This window comes from Durio zibethinus, chromosome 22 (assembly GCF_047325235.1).
Source record: "Durio zibethinus cultivar Kanyao isolate XHJ-2024 chromosome 22, ASM4732523v1, whole genome shotgun sequence".
NCBI classification, from domain to species: domain Eukaryota; kingdom Viridiplantae; phylum Streptophyta; class Magnoliopsida; order Malvales; family Malvaceae; genus Durio; species Durio zibethinus.
In genome coordinates this window covers 22,690,692-22,711,900 of record NC_143183.1, presented here as the reverse complement: position 1 = coordinate 22,711,900, position 21,209 = coordinate 22,690,692, and the positions used below count along the sequence as shown (strand labels likewise).

The 21,209-nt window shown below is 35.0% G+C and overlaps 2 protein-coding genes, 1 long non-coding RNA gene and 1 pseudogene across 7 annotated transcripts; 1 reads left to right on the top strand and 3 right to left on the bottom strand.

The window, feature by feature from the left end:
- Positions 1 to 220: 220 nt before the first annotated feature.
- LOC111306982 (putative sugar phosphate/phosphate translocator At1g48230) lies at positions 221 to 4,536 on the bottom strand. Of its 2 annotated transcripts, none has more exons than XM_089751431.1 (10): positions 4,237 to 4,536; positions 3,416 to 3,521; positions 3,202 to 3,309; positions 2,762 to 2,793; positions 2,608 to 2,658; positions 1,963 to 2,024; positions 1,612 to 1,873; positions 1,119 to 1,384; positions 927 to 1,021; positions 221 to 652 (listed from the first exon to the last, which is right to left on the bottom strand). In XM_089751431.1, the coding sequence occupies exons 2-10, from the start codon at positions 3,497 to 3,499 to the stop codon at positions 485 to 487; spliced, it is 1,128 nt and encodes a 375-aa protein (XP_089607557.1). In that variant the 5' UTR covers positions 3,500 to 3,521; positions 4,237 to 4,536; the 3' UTR covers positions 221 to 484. The 2 variants fall into 2 exon arrangements, with proteins under 2 accessions (XP_089607557.1, XP_022760781.1); XM_022905046.2 differs by lacking the exon at positions 4,237 to 4,536 and adding an exon at positions 3,783 to 4,001.
- Positions 4,537 to 10,297: 5,761 nt separating this feature from the next.
- Positions 10,298 to 10,831, bottom strand: LOC149512724 (uncharacterized). Its single transcript, XR_016331791.1, has 2 exons — positions 10,706 to 10,831; positions 10,298 to 10,589 (listed from the first exon to the last, which is right to left on the bottom strand). It is a non-coding gene; the product is annotated as an uncharacterized LOC149512724 (long non-coding RNA).
- A 1,131-nt stretch (positions 10,832 to 11,962) lies between these two features.
- On the top strand, positions 11,963 to 16,347 carry LOC111306981 (putative receptor-like protein kinase At5g18500). Of its 4 annotated transcripts, none has more exons than XM_022905041.2 (8): positions 11,963 to 12,306; positions 13,221 to 13,866; positions 13,970 to 14,074; positions 14,267 to 14,389; positions 14,474 to 14,644; positions 14,827 to 14,956; positions 15,307 to 15,519; positions 15,754 to 16,347. In XM_022905041.2, the coding sequence occupies exons 2-8, from the start codon at positions 13,241 to 13,243 to the stop codon at positions 15,859 to 15,861; spliced, it is 1,476 nt and encodes a 491-aa protein (XP_022760776.2). In that variant the 5' UTR covers positions 11,963 to 12,306; positions 13,221 to 13,240; the 3' UTR covers positions 15,862 to 16,347. The 4 variants fall into 4 exon arrangements, with proteins under 4 accessions (XP_022760776.2, XP_022760777.2, XP_089607300.1 ...); XM_022905042.2 differs by having other exon boundaries at positions 12,089 to 12,301; XM_089751174.1 differs by having other exon boundaries at positions 12,089 to 12,561; positions 13,206 to 13,866.
- A 26-nt stretch (positions 16,348 to 16,373) lies between these two features.
- Positions 16,374 to 19,306, bottom strand: LOC111307183 (pto-interacting protein 1-like; annotated as a pseudogene).
- Positions 19,307 to 21,209: the final 1,903 nt, after the last annotated feature.

Sequence of the window (21,209 nt, the reverse complement as noted above, 5' to 3'; positions counted from 1 at the left end):
GAACCATAATCCCTATCAAAAATGGTATATGGGTGAGCCTGTAAGACATGAAGGTAATACATGCCTTGCCTCTCCCTTTCTTTTTTCTTCTTGCATTCGCATGGGAGCTTCGTTAATGCAGGCGAAAGCACGCCCTTTTTTTTTTTTTTTTTTTAAGGAAAAGAAATGAGAGAGAACCATTCAATTACATACCACTAATCAACTTAATGAACATAATAAGTGGAGGTCAAAGCTGCTATATATATATATATATTACGGGAAAGTCGGTACCAGTACCATTTACGCAATCTGTGAGCGATGACCTTGCATGCATTACAAAATCAAAGTATTTACAATAAAATCGCTATTTGCTATATAAGTGTGAAAGATCAATCCATTCCAAAAGAATTATCCCGCCTTCAACTTAGAGGGCAGGGCCCATTGTAAACTCCAAACAGAAGGCTCCCCATCAATCATCATTGATGTGCACTAGAGCACTTATAAATTATGCAGTATGGTTGCCTAGTTGTGATCGCCCTATATGCGATAGTCTTGATGAAAGTAGAGGCGCTTCTTCATCTTTCAATTCAGAGCCGTTGAAGTTCCCTCCACTGCTATCATTGCTGCTATTGGGGGTGAATATGTCTGATGACTTCTTCTCCGACCTCCAATCCTGTATTAACAAGATGAAGAGATCATGAATGGGAGAAGCCACACACATTCTCTCTTTCGAACCTTATAACGTGCAAGCTAATATTTATGTTTATTATAAAGTTGGACATCATTTCGATATTAAATCAGCACTTTATATTACTCTGCAAGTTTGTTTACTAGTATTATCTTTTACTAAAATAGGTAATATATTTTCAGACACAAAGTTCTAGTCCCAAGTAATAAAACATTATGTTGAGAAGATCATGATATCAAGGATTGTTTAGAAGGCTAACCTTTGTGAGTCTCTCTGGAATGCTATCTGAAGGTAGCTGAGAAGCACGACCATCTTTTATCTTTATGTAATTATACAAGACAACACCACAGAGAGCTGGATAGAGAACAAAAAGATTTTCTATTCAATTAATTTCTCAAAAAAAAAAAAAAAGGAAAGAAATGTAATGGCATTATACTGAGTGGAGAAGTACCGATCGCATAACCGATTATATTGAGCCCAGTTATGGTAGACTCTGGAAAAACAACGGTGGAAAGGGCAATCAGTATCCAGTCTTTTAGAACACCAGCAACCCTGATGGTGACAGCACCGGTTCTTCCAATTACTAAGAATGTGGACAAGTTCAGAGCCAGAGCAGAAAGAGCATTGGAGAAGAAGATCCAGAAATTGAACTGTATCTGTGAAATTGCCATCCCAGGCTTCTCCAGCAAACACCAGGGCACAAAAAGAAACACAAAACTGCAAAAAAGAAAAAACAAAAGAAGATCACACTGATCCAATGATCTCTAGCAGTACAATAGAACATCACTTGAGCAATATATTGTACATATATCCAACAATAAAGATATTATACAAGGGATGTGAGTCATGAGGTAACACTGGTCTCATGGAAGAAGTTCAAGTTGCAAACACTAAAAATAAAAATAAAAGGGGGGAGGGGGGTGGCTAACTTGTAATTAGTTTACCTGCATGGTGCAATGTAGTATAAGCTGGTAATCGGGTTTAGAGTCAAGCCCTTCTTTTGCAGGAGGACTTGAGTTAAGACCAGCCTAAGAGCTTCTGCAAAGATGCCCGTAACCTGATAAACTGTGCCAACCATATTAAAATGAATTTCCCCATATGAGGAAATTACAACTCCAATGCTGACCAGCACCATGTTTAAGAACACATTGCACCTTGCTTTGTCAGTGCCACACATAACACCCATAGAAAATGTAGCCACTGGCACTGTAACATTGAAACACAAAATGCCAGTCATTAGAATTAGACAGCGATCCCTTGCAATGTAATAAAAAAAGCGCTTTGTTTCCACATACTTAGAGCTTTGAGCATCTGGATAAAAGCCACAGATATATGCAAATAGGCAGTGTTACCAAACCTGTATTGCAACAGGAAAAAACAATGATGCTTAGAACACGCAAAATACTATCAACAAAGGGAAGAAATTATAAAACAAAGCTGTCAAAATTCTGCACAGCAAGTACACAACAAGCTCTATATCCTAAGCATTTAGCAGTCTCTAGCAGAAACCTTCCAGAAACTCAATAGCATACACGCATGAGCTTAAAACTAATCATCTAGGTTTATTGGATTGAAATTTAACTTCGAATTTTAACAATTTTAAGTGAACTATTCTGGGTGCAGTAACTCCTTAACAAATTGTAAGGAAAGCCAAGCAGACAGATCCATTGTGTAACAATAATGTACTAAAAACAACAAAAACAGTCTGAAACATCCCAAAGGAAAGGAGGATGCACTATGATACAAACTACTTACTGCATGATCAATACCTAGCAACAAGTTAATCAGTAATGCTCAGCACGGTTTTCAAGCAGTACGCTTGAGCTTGTTGCCTACAGAAATGTCTAATTACATAGAAAAAATCATACCATCTTAATGAGGAAAACGCTACATCACAACACCAAACAAGAAGCTCAGTCATAACGCGTTTAAGTGCTTACCAAAGACTTGACGCAAAGAAGGCACTTATAGGTATTACACATGTTGCATATCTGTGACACCAAGAAAATATGTTTAAGAAAGAGAAAACGGATCCCGTGGCAGTGCAATAATTAAGAATAATCATGCTGATTTTGGATAAAGAACTGCACTTACATTTCAAATGTCATTTTGACAGGAGCTACAATCTGCATATTGAGATGGAGGGAGAAGAAAATGTATCACCAAGCTAAGCACAACAATGGAGTATGAAGCTTGCAAAGAAAGATGATAGATAAAAGTGCTCTCAATTTTATATTTAGCTTCTGTAGAAACATACACACTGAAAAACAAGGGCCTCTTTGGTCGAATTTAATACAATGAGAGGCTAATATCTCTCAGAAATGAGGATAATGTCATCAAAACACTAATTAGTTTTTATTATTGTGGCAAACTTGTCAATCCCATAGCTATTAGCATATAATGGTGAGATGCGAGATATGATGGGGTCAGTTGCTTTGGCTTCACCAGTTTAGTATGAAGACATTCCGTAGGATAGTTAGCAACATTAGAAGAAAAGGGAGAATAGAAAAATTGGGTTTAGTTGCATGTCAAACCTTGAAAACACGGATAAGGAAAAAGGCAATGAGTCCAGAGAATGCCATGTGAATCATTGTCAACGTTATAGGAAATGGAAAATTGAAGTATTTGGGAGACAGAACCCACTGCAATAAAATGGAGACAGTGCATTACAAGAAAGCAAGCAATATAGAGAAAGTAAAGTGCGAAGAAAGCAACAAGGACATTGAGATAGAAAAATGGAGGTGTTACCTTGTTGTACAATATAACTCCTGAAGAAAGCAAAACGTAGATGAAGAGGTAAAGATAAGTCAATAGAAGCGGCTTGTTTATCATTGTGGTGGGTTCGCTTAGTTTCCTGTAACCAGAAATCAAATGCAGAATAACAGACAGTCTTTAATAAATCAGAAAGCAGTGGAATTAGCTGAAATTGGAAAGAAATGGATAATGAATAACATGTAAATCTAAGTTGGTAGTGAATTAGACCTAATTTAGCAAACAATGACATGTGAAAAAAGAAAAGGGAAATGCGGAGGCAGAGAGATCCGTTTCTGATCTATTCTGCTATGTATTTGTACAACAGAAACATTAAAGAGATAGAGATAGAGAAGAGAGTTACCGGCGGCGGCAAATCTGGAAATAAAAAAAAAAAAAGAAACTGACAGATGAGAGTGAGAGGAGGGAACGGACACGGAGATTTTTGTACTTGCTCTCCCAAGTTACAAACAATAAAAGAGAGCAGAGACAATGAGAGGGAAGAAGAGGTCGGGTTGCGTTTGGCTTCGGCTTCGGCTTTGGCTTTGGGTTTGTGACTAAATGACATGACACACTTTACTGTAAGCAGATGGATTTGGCAGGCGGAAGCCAACTAAACTCAACTGCAATTATTACAAAAAACAAAAAAAACAAAACCTACAAGTAGTCCCACAACCACAATTTTTACTTTTGACTTTGCTTTAATTTCCGAAACCCTTAAATAATTAGTATTATTTTTAACTATGAAATGAAGCAAAACGAGTATGAATGTTATCACATGTGGAATATGAATCTAGTTTATATTCATTTGGACTCACCTCACTAAAGATCCAAATTAAGTGGGCGATTATAAATTTATGTTGAACGTGCCCATCACCATCCGCCCGCTAGCTGATGCATTGCATGTGGATTTCTTCTTCTTCTTCCAAATTTCCCATCTTTTCTCTCTTTCAGACTCGACACAACTTCTCTCTTTCTTTCTTATTGCCTATCGCTATATCTCCATTGTATTTTCCTCCAAGGAATTCAATCCTCACAATTTCCAGTGTCCCAAGCCAGCCCTTTGAAGATTATTCCTTGTTCATTTCATTTTCTGGGCCAAATTGCTAGCTAAGGACACACAACGTCTTCTAGCATGTATGTGTATATATATATATATATATATATATATAAAACCAAAAACCTACTTAATTTTGAGGAGGAGCTGCACTGCACCTGCTCCTTATCAATCAACATTAATTTTAATATTCAGCTGCGAAAATACCTTCATTGCTTTTGATAGTCTATAAACTAAGAAGGGTTATGTTATGTGATGTTGTCTCAGCTCTCAACCATATAAATTGACAATGTACGACACCCTAAACCATCACGTACAAGAAGAATATGTTGTCTAAACTCTCAAATTCTAAAGATAAGGTTCTATCAGAACAGAACAGAGCAGAAAAGCCGCCAATGGCAATGGCTCAACATGGAGGCATGTGTGCCACGTCGGTGTGTATATATAAACAAGCAGATACTGTATTAATATTCAAGAATATTTTGCCGTGATGAGAAAGTTTGGAGTCATTAACTTCATTTTTATATATAGTACTGTAATCAACTACAACTACAAGAGTATGGTTAATTACTTATTGGTGATGTTTTGATAAATTCTATGAAAGCCTCGTACTGAATCATTTCGACCATTGAAAAGAAGGCGTTTCATACTAAAAAAATCACCTAAAGATTGGCCAAAACCATTACTAGAAAGTGAATTTTTAGCGATCCAAAGTTAACTCGTTGAAACGGTTATAAATCTATTTTTCATAAGAGTTAATTACATTTTTTGTACATCAAACTTCGAAAAAAAAAATATAAATTAATATCTAAATAAAAAAAATATATAATTTATCTTAAATTTTTAAATAATATATAATTTACACCTTCAATTTTCAAATTATATACTATGTTAAGTAAAATCTTAATTTCACTAAGCATATCAATTTACATACGTTATATTTGATAAATATTATTAAATTATATATTATTAAATATATTATCAATATTTTTTAATATAGATTAAAAAATATATTTTTTTATCTGAATCATAAAAATTTTTTAAGATCAATTAATCATTTTTTTTTATCATGACATTATATGAATTGTTTCAAAATATTTAACATTTTTATTTAATAAATAACAAGAATATATCAACAGTTTTAAAACCCTGAATTGATGCATGTTTCTATACTACAAAATTGAAAATACCAAAATTTTTGAATATGCTATGACTAATTTTACCTTAACCCTTCGACTAAAAGACTAAAATTCCAAATTTCAACCTTTTTTTTTCTCCTTTTCTAAGGTTTCTTCATTTTTTCCTGGTTTCTTTGTTATTTGTTAAAACACATTTTTTTTTTACTCCAATATAAATCGATGGATCTTAATCCAAAATTTGACCTTATTAACTTTTGGACCTTTTTGAGTCGATTATTATTAGAGATGAGCAATTGTCGGCTTCAACCAACAAAATCATCAAAACCGGCATTATTGGTTTAATCGGGATGAGTAAATCGGTTTTGACAGATATTTTGGTTCAATCTTTAGTGTAGACGGTTTATATGGTGGGTCTCAATTATAGTTTTAAAGACCCGAATCGATTGAAAAAATCGATCTTTTTAATCTTTTTACTTTCTGTTTTTATTTATTTTATCAAATTGATAAAATTGAAAAGAAACAACCTTACTCAATCTTTGCAAGTTCTCAACATTTCAAGACATTTCTTCAGTCCTCACGCTCCTGGTTGTTGACCCCCTCCCTCAGCCCTTTTTCGGCTCTCCGCCAAACACCAATCTGTCTCTCGTCAGTCGACTCTTGACTTCTCAAGCTCAAGCTTGCCTCACACTCTGCCTCTCGGTCTCTCCAATGCTTCGTCTCACACTTCGCCTGCCCCTAGTTCACCCTCATCTCTGTAAGTCTGGCACAACCATCGACGGCTCCGCTGCTCCACCAGACCTCCAACGCTTAAAAATTTATCAAAGATCTGTTATTTTTACCTTTTTGTATTTTTTGTGAACTATAGAACAAGAAATTGGTTTTTGTTTCCCTCGTTTATTTGATGACGATGGTGATATCTAAGTCAAAAAATTTACGATCCTAACAAGTTTGAATTCAATGTTTAGCTCTTTGTACATGAACGTTGAACAAATCACGAAAGTAAGACCAAGAAATTGGAGAAAAAGTGTGGTATTTTATTTGTTTTATTGGAATTTTTTTTTATTATTATAATTTTTTTATTTTTTAAAATTTTTTTATGGTGGGTGAGTGATTCATGTATAGTGACGTGAGTTAATTACATAATAAACGTTAAGTAACAACTATCATATGATTTTCAAATTGAAAGTATCGATGCAGTGGCCAAGCAAGTTTTAAAAAGATATGAAGGTTAAGTTCGATCTCAACTTTCTTTCCCTCTTCCTTTTTTTTGGTTGGAGGGCTTTATTATTTTGAAATAAAAAAAAAAAAAAAAGAATAAAAGAAAAATTAAAAAAAAAATTAAATTAACTTAATCAATTCGATTAATTTCAATTTTTATCTCATTAAGCGATCGGTTTGATTTTTTATAAATTAAATCGGTTTAATTAGTTTTTGGTTTTTTATAACCGAATAAACTGAAGCTCCTCCGAATTATTACACCAACTTAAGTATTTGCACAATAATTATCCCTAAAAAAGCAAGAAGAGAAAACTCAAATCAATGGCTTTTAAAGTTGAAATATCATCCATAAATGAAAGGTGAAGAGAAAATTAAGGAAAAGATTGGTACCTGGAACAATCTAAACCCAAAGTAATTGGAGGAAAACAAATTTGATATTGATATATCAACACTGCATTTCTCCATTATTAATTAGTGACACTAGATTGGTAGGGGTCATATGCCAATTTTAGGCAGCCGCATATTTCTAGTTCTCCATGACCACTTCCGTAGGTTCCAGCCAGAAATTTAGCATCTCCATACAATTTGAATTCTAGATGATCATAGTTTTGAGGCAGTATCATATCTCTATATGTGTATGACATACAATTGTGGTAGGATCAAAATATGATGAATTATATATATATAAATCCTTGTAGATGAACTTTGCTTTCTTTTATTTCAAGTTAAGCACTTCATTCTGTGAAGGGTTTTGGCTTTGGGTTTCCTTTCTGACAAGATGAGAACAATCTGATAAGCTTGTGTTCTCAGATCTTACATCTTCAGAACCAAATAGAATAGAAAATAACAGTTTGCCCATTTTCCCATCAGAAAATTGTCTTGCAACATCATGGTTCATCAGGTTTTTTCTTTAGCATTCATTTTGAGGTAGATTAAAGCAGACAACAAACTCCTATGCTTCAACAAACATCAGACACGCATACTCATTAGTTCGCTTTAAGTTTAACAACTCTAAATGCCCTTGTGAAACTTCAGTCTTCACCAAAATTGCGTCTCCCTTTCTCTTCCTGTTTGCTTACTGTTCATCATTCAGCTATTGATCATATTATATTATAATCTTTCAAATTTACTATATACTAGCTATACATATATTCCCAAAACTAATCACTGATCTAATACATATCTCTAAAATCTTTAGCAATGCTATATATAGGTTGCTTTTGATTATGCACTGTATCAAAGGACAAGTTTTGTATTGAGATGTGCCATGTCAGTGATATGCTTAATTGGCTGCTTAGGGGAGCATTACTTGGATTTTGCAAAACTAGACATGATTACTGAGTAGCCTTCTCGATAGAGTTGGTGAGATATTTGTATTTTCATGGAAGCATGTTAGATTCAGATAGCAGAAAGGGAAAATTAAATAGTTTTTCAGAGACGTTAATGTGTTGATATTACAATATTTGTAGCAAATAGACTCCTCCGATGGATGCAGTAAAGCTAGAGCATAATGAAAATGTTAGATATCTTGTGCTTTTTTGGCCAACGAAATGTTGTGCTTTAACTTATTCAACTTCGAAATTAGGGAAAGCACATCGGAGGAACTGTCAGGGTTCTTATCAGGCCAGTCATTATTTAGGTTAATGTGGGAATGGAGACCTTAATTGTATATAAACCAGATAAGAAAGTTAAGGCTGGAGAAGGATGCCCCATTAAATAGGATTAGGTCCAAATTAAATGTCTAATAGTAACGTGTTTCTTAACAGCCTTTTCAGAGGGGACCAACGTTTATAAACTAAAAAGAAAAAAAAATAAAATTGAAGCTTCAACCATGATTGCAATTTGTTAGGAATCGAATCATACAAGTGCTGTAGGCATCAGCAGGCAAGATAAAACGTTATTGGCGGCTAAATATAAGGAGGAAACCACCAAAAGAAGATAAGAATCTGTTACAAGATTAGAGCATTTCAACATCCTTTCTTCCCCCAGGTTTCCTTTGGCCTAACTTCTAAACATGAAGAGTCCTGTTGAATTAGTAGAAAAAGAAAAGATTAATAATTGGATTGCATTTGTTAGGTTCTATTAATAATTGGAACCAAATCCATGCTGTTAGCATATAATCCAATACAAAATAAACGTGTTTCTGTACATAACTTTCCCATATTAATTAAAAGACAATTAGTAACAGATTTCTGACCAGGTCTTGTGTATTTGACCTAATACCAAATTTGGGTCCCATTGTCACTCAATCAATCTATACAAATTATCCTCGGGCCGGGATGGTGATCCATTTTGCAAAGGATTGACGGAGGCAGGAGAAGAACACTTTTTTATGTGTAGGGGTAATCAAATTCCCACTGTGATACACACACGCACCAATAAAATGCAAGGAATTGTCAGAAGTGGACTTTGTTTTTGGAATGAAAAGTTAAGAACACATTTGATTTTATTATTTATACAAACACCGACACAAATCATGTGGTGCTTTTTTGTTCTCAATGCTTTCATGCTTTGCTTTGTTGCTTCAGTTAATTCTTTTCCATGTTGTATTGACGATACTCCGTTAATTTGTAAACAAATAGGAAGTTTGCCAGCTGGTTTAGGTATATTTGCACCACGTATCTTATGTTCACATAAACTACCAGTACCAGAGACAACAACATTAATCCATCTGATCTGCTTATATATCTAGAACCATGATTTTTGTTAGTTTTCTGAGGATATGATATAGATTTAATTAGTTTTACATAAACTTTAGATGTGATCCGTTTGTTTGCTTGTGTAATCTGGATGGGAAATAATTATGTTGCATGTGCTTAACTAGCTTCTCATATCAAATGTTTAAGCAAGACTAATTATCTCAGTATATACAGATAGCAGGCCCAGGCTTTCGTCAGGCATAAGGAGGCCCACTGTGGAAAAATTTTTGGTCGTCATTACTGAGCTACCCCAGCAAGCATATATATATATATATTAGAAGGAATTTATCCTGCAGTACAGTTTTAAACATTTTACGGGCATTGATTGAAACTCCAAGGAGCATATAGATTGAACAGATTAGTTGAAAGGGTTACTAATAAACATTTAAGATAAGGCTGCTCCATGTTAATATTTCAGACCCTTATTACAGAAACATTGATAATATCCTTTTTGAACAGTTTGTATCTGTATCTGTCTGGTATTGCAGTCTGAAAGTATGCATAGCTAGCTGTATACTTATAGGTAAAATGTCAAGTTTTTACCTAAAACTCCTTAATGAGGTTCATTGTCATTGGACCATATTAAAGATCATCAATGATCTCCCCATTAAACAGACTTTTGAAAACTAATAAAATATTGTTGTTAAGACTAATTAAGACAGCTCATATCCCTGAGAGCTTTCTTGTCTTGTTTCATTTCTTTCTCGATCGGGCGGGGCCTAGCTTAATGGATGGATATGTTTAGAATGAATGATGTAGTAATAGTGTTTGAACTTTGAAGTTTGAATATAACCCTTCAAATTAAGGACCACAAACCAGATAACAAAAGTCTGATCAACACCAACACAACTCTTGAAGTAAGCAATAATAAGATTCAAAATCTGTAAGTTGAAATCAATGGCCATCCATCACTCCAGAGCCAGAGGTGCCAGCAAAACAAAAAAAAAGAATTTTTTTCTTGGTGTGCTGTGCCGATCATAAAGTCATACCATGTTTCTTCAACTATACGATACGGATGCATCAGGTTGAACATCTACGAACTCATGGGCACCTCGTTCCTGAAAAATTCTATAATTTTATAAGTTGCAAATTAAACACAGGTGAATCCAATATTACTATCCTACGTACTCTTTTTGGTTACATCAAATGTTTGGTGGAAGATGTGAATGCATACCTTTAGTTTATACTTCACATGGCATGAAAAAGTCGCAATGAATAATCATTAATTTTACCACTGGAACTGGGCATGCCATAGTCATAGATAAAATCTTGATGATGATGATGATGATGGTAATTGATAAATAACAACAATACGAACTAACATTTACATCTCATCTACATCTACTGCTTTATAGTTTTTTATGGGTAGATCTCCTCTGATCTGTTTGTATTTGATAAGCAACCTGACACGTAGGCCTTGAGGGTCTGGCTTGGGTGCAGTTGAGTTTACAATAATGGACCCATTCCCAAGTGCTAATTAACATTTGTTTGTCAAAGAATTAGATTGGATTTGGAAGTCTATATACGTATTCTTGTGCTGAAAGAAGACTTGGGACAAATATTACAACAATAATTTTGTCCTTGGAACCAGTTCAACACTGCAACAATTATTCGACGTCTCTCTCTCTCTCTCTCTATAAATATATAGTATTGTATTAAAAACAGCAAGGAAATTCTTAATTAATTCTGCCACGACCCAATCAAAGTAATATCAAATGTTGGTTTTGTGAAATGTCCCAGGATGACACAGCTCTTTTTGGCTGTAAGGGGAGAGATGAGGTTGCTTCTCACATATATAAACCATGATTAATATTCCTTTAGTCCTCATTCATCACAGGTTTCATTATTACAGCAATTATGCTCTAGTATATATTGTTTGGGCCGCTTTGGAATGCTTTTTGCAAACTTTTGTAATTCCATCCCACCTTTTATCTATGTGTTTGTGGGGATTATGCTTGATTCTGCATTCTTCTTTTCATTCATGCCCAGACGTATATACATGACACTTGACACATCCACCTTATAGAGTATATATGATCTCCACAAAGATTAAAGGGATGGGTAAATCTCATATTTTTAATTTAATATTGTGAAGCTAAAGCAAGGGTGTTTCGGGGCACACAAGGACAAGGTCAATCGGAAACCTGGTTTGGTAATGGTGTCCAGTCTGTTTCTTTGACTATGCAGGCAGATCTACTGAACAACATATACCTATGGATTAAAAAAAAAACCCATAAATTAACATCTCAAAATAAAATACTAAAAAGTTCCACAGAACTCAAGGATGAAAATTATGGTACATAATATATGGTCATAATGAGAGCATTAAGTATTTGTTTTTTGGGGTTAATTTGGTTTGGGGGTCCATTCTCAATCCTGTTTAATTTGACATTTTATGCTTTTTCACTCCTCCACGGCTTCACTTTGTCTCCCGTAAAAATCATGGTCTCTCTTCCGTTTCCCATTCATTTTTTTTTTCAATTTTGAAGTTAGTGTTTGACTGATAAAAAACTAATACTAGTTGTAGAAATAGAACAAAGGAAAAGAGAGATTGAATAAAAAGACCCACAAACGGTTTTTATTTTTTCTATATTTATATATATCGTGTGATAAGTTTCAGATTATATGTCACTTTCTGACCCTTCAAAAAATTGTTTCCAATAATATACAGTGTTGTAATATTAAGGCAAAGAAAAAAAAAAAGTGAAGAAAGAGCAAAGAAAGCTTCCAATTGTTGTGTACTGTAAGCTTCTTCGGTTTCACTGTTAATGTAAGGCATGTCTTTCCTCATTACCTACCTCTGACAACTCCACATCTTCTTTATTCGTATTACCCATTCCCCCAAACCCATTTCTCGAAAACCCTGACTCATGGAAACCCTACACAAATCCTTTCTTTTTAAAAATGCAGCACCTTGTTTTCAAGCATCTCAAGGTGCTTCTCTGTGGGGTTTACACCTTTCTTCTTTATAGACACCCACACTCCTAAATTTTGCTCTTTTTTGCTTCTTACCGATTGTGTCTCAAGGAGGTTTGTTGTGATTCATTTACTCTTCATTGCGTTTTTTGGCATCTAATGCTAAAAGTTTTGATTTTTTGGATTGATTTTGTCAAATGATGCCTGAAATTCGTTTTTTCTTTTTATTTTATTTGTTGGAAATATGATATCTGGTTCGGTCTGAATGGTTCATTATATGTGATGATTGTCAAATGTAGGTGTGTGCTGGAAATGTGATGCCTATTTCTATTTGATTTTGATTTTTGTTTATTATTTGAAAAAGTTTTGGTAGTCGGTGGACTTTGATTTAAAGAAAACTCTTTACTTTCCTAGCTTCTCTCTGTGGCTGAAGGCTCTTTGGGTTCTTTTTTGGAAACTTGATTGTGTTCTGCTTTTCTTATCACTCTGTTGCTCCGTACTTTCTATAGTTGCTTTCCCACTGCACTTGTTTTCTGTGAAAAATGAGTTATGCTACCGTGTACTGTGTGTGGTTTTTTTCTACGAAACTTTTAGCCATTTTTCTCTTTTTATGCACATATATTCAGTATAATATGTGATTAGAAGGGAGATTTCATTGGAATGTTTTGTGTCGTAAATCAATTGATATTTTGAATAAATGCAAAATATGTAGCAGTTTTTTATTATTTGATGCAGAGTGTAATTTTAAGTTCTCTTAGTTGAACATTTTTCAGGCATCTAGGTGTTGGTGAAAATGGCGTCTGATCTGAACAAAACTCTGTCACAAACATACATTGGTCTGCAGTTGTGGGTACTTATTGTAATTGGCTTAGCAGTGGTTTTTTTAGTTATCCTTGGCATATCTCTGTGGCTTAGTTTTCGAAAGAAATCCAGAAAGGCTAATGACATGCTTCCTGTAAGGCAAGCGCCTTTTATTCCAGAGGAAATTAAAGAGATAAGCATTGATCAAGTTTCAGCAAACAATGGTGGTCTGAACACCCTTAATGATAAATTCAGTGACAGAGATTCAGAGAAGGTTTTGTTTAATGTAGATAATGGAGATGAGAGTGGCCAGTCAGGTTCCTTTAATCATGTGGAGAAAGATGTTAAAGGATCTCAACCAGGAGAAGAGGGAGGCACTGGAGAAGTTTCCACATACAGGCCTTCTTCACATCCGTTGACTGCTCCTTCACCTTTGTCTGGCCTGCCTGAATTTTCACACCTGGGCTGGGGTCATTGGTTCACTCTCAGAGACCTGCACCTTGCAACTAACCGGTTTTCGAAGGATAATGTCATTGGTGATGGTGGATATGGAGTTGTTTATAGAGGCAATCTGATTAATGGGACCCCTGTAGCTGTCAAAAAGCTCCTCAACAATCCGTATGTTCTAGAGAAGCGTATTTCTTGAAAGATTAATCCTTTTCTTCATGTTATGCTGTCCATAGGTTGTAAGGTCTGCTGATAATGGTTCAATTTTTTTTAGTGGACAAGCTGACAAGGATTTCAGGGTGGAAGTTGAAGCCATTGGTCATGTGCGGCATAAAAACCTAGTTCGACTTCTTGGTTACTGCATTGAGGGCACACAAAGGTATCATGTTGTTTTATGTAGTCCATACTCCATATGATTTGGAAAGTTGAGTGGGCTGCTTGTGACTTTGTATCCCTGAATGAGAGTTAAAGTTAATGAATTGTTATCTCTGTCTGTCAATGTTCTTATAATATGTGGCATAGAAAGGAAAGAGATATTTTCTGTTTTGTAATTTTCTGCCATAAAATCCAGGATGTTGGTTTATGAATATGTCAATAATGGCAATTTGGAGCAGTGGCTTCGTGGAGATATGTGTCACAAGGGATATCTTACTTGGGAGGCTCGCATCAAGATTCTTCTTGGCACTGCCAAGGCGTAAGTCAGCCTTTAACTAAATCTTGGTTGTTAATACTTACCTGGGATTTAATCTCATTTGTTACTCAAAACTAAATGTTGCAGATTGGCTTATTTGCACGAGGCTATTGAACCAAAAGTTGTGCATAGAGACATAAAATCAAGTAATATACTGATTGATGACAACTTTGATGCTAAAATATCTGATTTTGGTCTGGCCAAATTGCTAGGTGATGGGAAAAGTTATATCACAACTAGAGTTATGGGTACCTTTGGGTGAGAATAATGCCTTTCCTTTAATCAACTGCCTTGACTTTTTCAACTTTCACTAGTTCAATATTTTCCATTTTAGTTTTAGCATTGTTTTTCTCCTAAACAATATGGAGTTGTATCGTTAAAGAGGCTAACAAAGTCATTGGTTAATGTAGTCTTTTTCTCCTGTTTGCATGGTTTTCCAGTTATGTTGCTCCAGAATATGCCAACTCTGGCCTCCTGAATGAGAAGAGTGATGTTTATAGCTTTGGTGTTGTGCTCTTAGAAGCAATAACTGGAAGATACCCAGTAGATTATGGTCGCCCTCAGCCAGAGGTACTGAAGAACACTTCTTTATCAGCATAGGTTTAAAAAGGCTTTTATGTGCTGTGCTTATCTAAGGAGTTATTTGATATTATATGCCTTTATCATTAATGTACTTTTGCTAGATAGATGTTTGCCTTTTAAGTCTTTAATTCCTATGTGCCTGAAACATATATGCTTAAAATTACTACAAAGCTCTTTGCTGCCTTCATTATTTCATGATGCCAATTTTATGTCTGATGCTTTTTTTTTTTTGGCCATTCTGATGCTTTTGTTTATTCATTCTTCCTCCTAGCCAACAATTAAGGACATAGCACAGTGGAGTTCTTTTGACATGACCCTGTTGTGTGGTGAACTCACAGGTGAATATGGTTGAGTGGCTAAAGATGATGGTTCAACTCAGACGCTCAGAGGAAGTAGTTGATCCTAACATTGAGACTAGACCATCAACTAGTGCTCTTAAACGTGCTCTTTTGACTGCTTTGAGATGTGTTGATCCTGATGCTGATAAAAGACCAAAGATGAGTCAGGTTGTTCGCATGCTTGAATCAGAGGAATATCCTATTCCTCGAGAGGTTTGATTCTGATACTTGAATTACACTGTTATTATTTAAACTGTATATCAAAGAAAACTTGCAGAAGTTCAATTTTAGTTCTGACAAAAGGATAATAATACTGAATGCTGGAAGTACCAGGCTAAATGATTGCTGACTACTTGGTTTTAGATATAATGTCTGGTAGGAGAATGTCCAAACTACGTTTGTTACTATAGCTTGACTCTCAATATGTATCCTCGACAAAATTTCCAGGATAGAAGACGCAGAAGGAATCAGGCAGTGAATTCAGATGCCGATCCTCAGAGGAAAAACTCTGATGCTGATAGGAGTGATGATCCAGATTCAAGGTTGGGCATTTGAATGCACCATCAACCCTACCCTAGACTTGGGGGCAAAATGGTCTTAGAAGCTGAGAACAAGGGCAACTACCTTCCTTACATTTGTTTATATTCTGATGACTTGGAATGGCCTACAGTTGCGATCGTAGACATGCAGCAGATGCAGGCAACTGAGGGAATTCCTTTTTTGAGCTTTGAATTACGTATCTACTTCTAGATTCTAGATAAGATTAGGTTGTGTGCGGAGATGGCATTATTATGAGACATCATTGCCACTAAAGTTTCTGTACAGGTCCATTGGTTCTTTTTACTTATCGCTGTTATTTTCCTAAGGTCTTGTAGTTCACTTTTATGAATATTTGTTGCTGGGATGGAGAAAATGAAAAGAAAAATACTAGTAAGAAATCTGATGGTAGAACAGGGACGACAAGTACTCTACACTTTCTTCTGTTGGATAGTCGTGTAAGCAATGCTTGTTCCATGTATGCAATGTTGAAAAACTACGTAAGTTGAGGTTGTGATTTGAAACTTGAAAGCATCTTTCTGCTGGAAATTACGACCAAGGCGGTCCCATGTGCAGATGATGAGTCAAAAAAATGTACTATTTTTCTGGTCCTAACAAAAGCTGTTGTTTGTGGTCAATCTGCTGAGTTGAACAGAGGCAGTGACTGGTTAGAGCCAGACATTTTGGTTGCGTTGGTGAAGGGGCAAAAACAGAAATGTACGTGAAATTGCAGGAAGAGTAACTTAACAGGGACGTAATGTTGATTTGCATGTGATTATTTTATTTGCGGCCATGTGCAGGGTAAGGCATCTAACACATGGTTTTAGGCATAATGAGTATGACAGCAACGCTCCATTTTCATGTCAGTTTCAAACTTTTCCACTGTGAAAGTTTTTCCAACGTCTTTTGCTTCTGAACACTTTAAAAAAAGGGGTCTTTTGCTTTAAATCTAAAAATTTAGATATTTACAATAAGCAAGCAAAAAGATTGACAAGAACAGATTATGCTTATCAAGTAGTGGAGTTTAAGACAATCCTCGATCACGTCACGAGCTACACCAGGACCGGTATGCCTCTGTTTTCAGATCAGAGCTGAGATAAGATCCTTTTCATCTCTTTCCTTTTACTTATGTCCTCTGAAGTCAATTATAATTATAATGATGATGAAGATATGAATGAATCTGTTCTTTTAATGACTGCAAACAAAGGCACATCTTGCAAGCCATTGAAAAACAAACTTTATTTGGCAGCTTGAATAATTAAATTTGTAGGATTTTGGTCCATGAAAAAGTCAACAAATAACTTAATATGGTTGGGGCTGAAGATATTGATGGAAGATGATCTAAAACCATCTACAAAATTTACAAAAAAAAAAATCACTGACTGACAGACAGAATTTCAACTTCAATTTGTCTTGAATTTGATACAGTAATAGCCAATAGGGGTCATCCTCATCCTCATGGACGAATTCACAAATGCTGCGTTTCACTGTGTGTGTGGGAAGCTGTTGGCCGAGTAGTGTCCAAAAGAGGCTGAAGAGCTTTCACTACAACGCTCATATTAGGTCGAAAATCAGTTTCATATTGCACGCACAAGGCAGCAGCAGCAGCAGCCAGCTGTTTCCCACATACAAAGATCAGTACGGGATGTGATTGGACGCAAAGCACCGTCAATGACCACAATTGCCTCTACTGCCACTAGTTTTTAGTAACTAGATCGTTTTTAAATTCATCAAAATTGCAAACCAACTTTGGAAATGCAAATGAAAGAAATAATGTTTCTCAAGTCAATATTAAAAGTAACCAATTCCCGAGTCGAAAGATATATATATATATCATCTCCAACAAATTCAATAACTTTGCAACAGCCTTGGGAAGGTATTCTCCACTTAATCTAGCATCAACACACTGGTTCCCCTTGTCTTCACTTGGTTTTGGAGTTGCCTAATGCAGTCCAAAATGGAAATAGTATTATTAGGATCAGTTATTAGTCTGAAGAAAAGATGAATATGATGAATTACACAGTAATAACACCCATGTCACAAGACTCTGCGGTCCACCTGGCAGTGTAAATAATATAAACTCGAAGAGCAAAAGGTAAAAATAGTATAACTTGAAAAAGTCAGGGAACGACTTACTCTGGAGCATGATATCCAAAGGTTCCAAGAATCCGTGTAGAATGGAGATGAGCTACCATATCAGGGGTTTGATTCAACAAATCAAAATCAACGACTTAGCAACATCATTATCAAAAAGAAGTAAATTGCTGGACTTAATGTCACGGTGGATCTGTGCCTTTTCGTGCAAGTATTCAAGGCCTCTTGCTGCCCCAACAGCAATTTTTACTTCCCGTGTCCATGATAGAACTGGACCTGTCTGTGCTCCTTTCGTACCCTTCTTTCCTATATATTTTCACAAATTGGATAATTGGATTACTCCACTATACAACCAAGGATAGATAACTTGTTATTGATAAAACTAACAAGCCTTAATTTGATACAGAAACACTACTCCTAAATCTACTAAAGTGCCGATGCATAAGAGTATTGTATTCAGTAGTCCCTCTAAGCAGAAAAGAGCCTCCAAGTTTCTTAATGCAAATTATGTTATATCTTAAATCGATTGTAACACATTAGACATTTTGGCTTCACTACATATCAATTTTTCAAACACTTAATTCATGCAATAAAAACACCATATGTATGTTTCTGCAAATAGAGTACTGCCAGGAACAATGAAACAGATCAAATTCAGCACTCATTCAAAGTTATAATTAATGGAGGAATATAGGTTAATCTGGATAAGAGTCATAACTACACAAAAACAGGATAACGATATGATGTCACTTACCATGAAGCATATCATGAAGAGATCCGTTAGAAGCATACTCGTAGGCCAAGACACGGAGAGAGCCATCAATACAGTAACCAAGAAGCTCCACAACGTTATCATGTTTTAATCTTGATACTATGGACACATGTTCAGTTATGTGATATGAATAAAGAAGTCTCACATCCTGTAATACATGTCAGCATTTTATACAATGAAATTTCTTCAGGTCCAACCTGCTCAAGGAATTCTTGGTATGGCTGCTTACTGGAGTCCAAATTTTTTATGACTGCAGCCTTCCCACTTTTCAGAATGCCATAATACACTCTTCCGAAAGAGCCCTCACCAATTAAGGATTTTGTACCAAAATTATCTATCATTTCCTTTAGCTCATCCACTAGGATGACAGGGATGGCAATAGGTTGAATAGTATCAGGCTGTGTATCCCTAGTTACAGCTGCTCTTACTTGATATCCTCCGGTATTGCTTACATGAGCACCTGCTCCATTAGTTTCATGCTAACCAACCAGATACTAATCATGCAATCAAATTTAGAGGAAAAACAGGAAAGAGAAAAAAAAAACCCTATTTGTGGTAGAGATGTTAATCATTAGAAACAAACGCATCTCTATCCATTAATGTTTCCCCATTTGTTCAGTGGGAAAATAAAGAAACAATGGTTTTTAAGAAAATTTAAGCATGAAACCTTAAGACAACCCAGCGCAGAATTACAAAGAGATAGAGAGAGAGAACTTGAGAATGTAGAATTACTTGAAGGAAAATAAATGCAAACACTCGAAATGTAGTAATGCGAAATTTGAGGGGTGGGGGGGTTGGATGTTGGTCTGTTCTTGTATAGTCGTATTCACTTTTTGTAACTCTCTCTATTCTTTGACTTTTAATTATGGGTTTTAGTTGGTAAAAAATACTACCATGGATTGGTCATATATAATATGAATGAATATGGCAGAACAAATTCAAAGCAATTTGATTGGAAAGAAAAGAAACAGAAAAAGAAGAGCACAAAACAACCACACCCTTTTTAGATTTTGATAACTCTAGGTGAGGTATAAAATAAAATGGCTTTCTTTTGTTTACCCTTTGAATGGATAAAGCCAAGTAACAAAGAGATTTTATTTATCCCTTGAATGGATAAGTAACAAAGAGATTTTATTCAATCTTTTAAATATAGTATTATGACTATTGCTTCAGGCACAACAAAGTGATATCAAAGTAAGGATTATTTTGAAAGATCAATATAGAAGTAGTTCAAGACAAAAGTAAATTTTATTTGAGATCATGAAGAGTGATACAGGTTCTATGATAAAATTAACAGCATCAAATTATTCAATTTGGAAGCATATGATGGAAGATCATTTATACTACAAAAATTTATATGAGCCGGTATTGGATGATTCAACTAAACCAGCAAATATAAAAGATGAAAGCTGAAAGAAGTTAGGCAAAAAGATGCTAGCTACAATAAAAAAATGGATTGACATTGGTGTGTTCTATTATGTAGTGCAAGAGACAAATACCCATATTATTTGAAAAAAATTGATAATATTGTATGAGAGAAAAATAGGTATGAATAAAGTTATACCTGTTAAAAAGCTTGCAACTATACAATACAGAGATGGAAGACCGATTACAAAGCACTTAAGTGATTTTTAAGATATATTTAATCGAATGACTACTATGGAGCTTAAGATGGATGATGAAATGAATACGTTATTTTTTTTAGGTTCATTGCCAGATAGCTAGAATACTCTAGTTATGACTGTTCATAATTCAGCTCCTAATTACAATGTGACATTGGAGATGATAAAGGACAGTACGCTTAATGAAGAAACAAGACAAAAACATGTAGACTATGGGAATCAAGCTCTGGTCATAGAAAATAGGGGTAAAAACATTGACAAAGGTCAGAACTTAAAATGTTATAGTAAGTTTAAACATAAATCCAAGTCCAAAGATAAAGTAAAATGTTTCCATTGTAGTAAAGCAGGTCATATAAAATGGAACTGTAAAATCTTGAAGCAAGAGTAGAAAGGTGAGAAAGATAATAGTTCAAATGATGACAATGCTGCAGCAGTGAATTCAGATAGTGATTCAATTACTTTGATTTGTACACATAATAATTTTAATCATGTTAAAAATCTTGGCATTAAGTAAATAGTTAACATAAGAGCGACATATCATTGTGTTTCTAGAAGAGAGTTATTTACAACTTACAAAGTATGAGATTTTGATTGCACTAAGATGAAAAATAAGAGTGTGTCGTAAATTATTAAGATTAGTGATATTATTGTACAAATTAGTACAAGTTATATGTTGACTTTAAGAGATGTTAAACATATTTTGGATATGAGAATGAACTTACTTACTATTAATGTCCTTGATAATGAGAAATATGAGAGTTGACATAAGAATGGGCACTGAAAGCTTCGCAGTGAAAGCTTCTCAAAAGATCTATGGAAGTTGCAATAAAAAAATCATGCTGCACAATATACAAGATATGGATGCAATTGAACGGTAA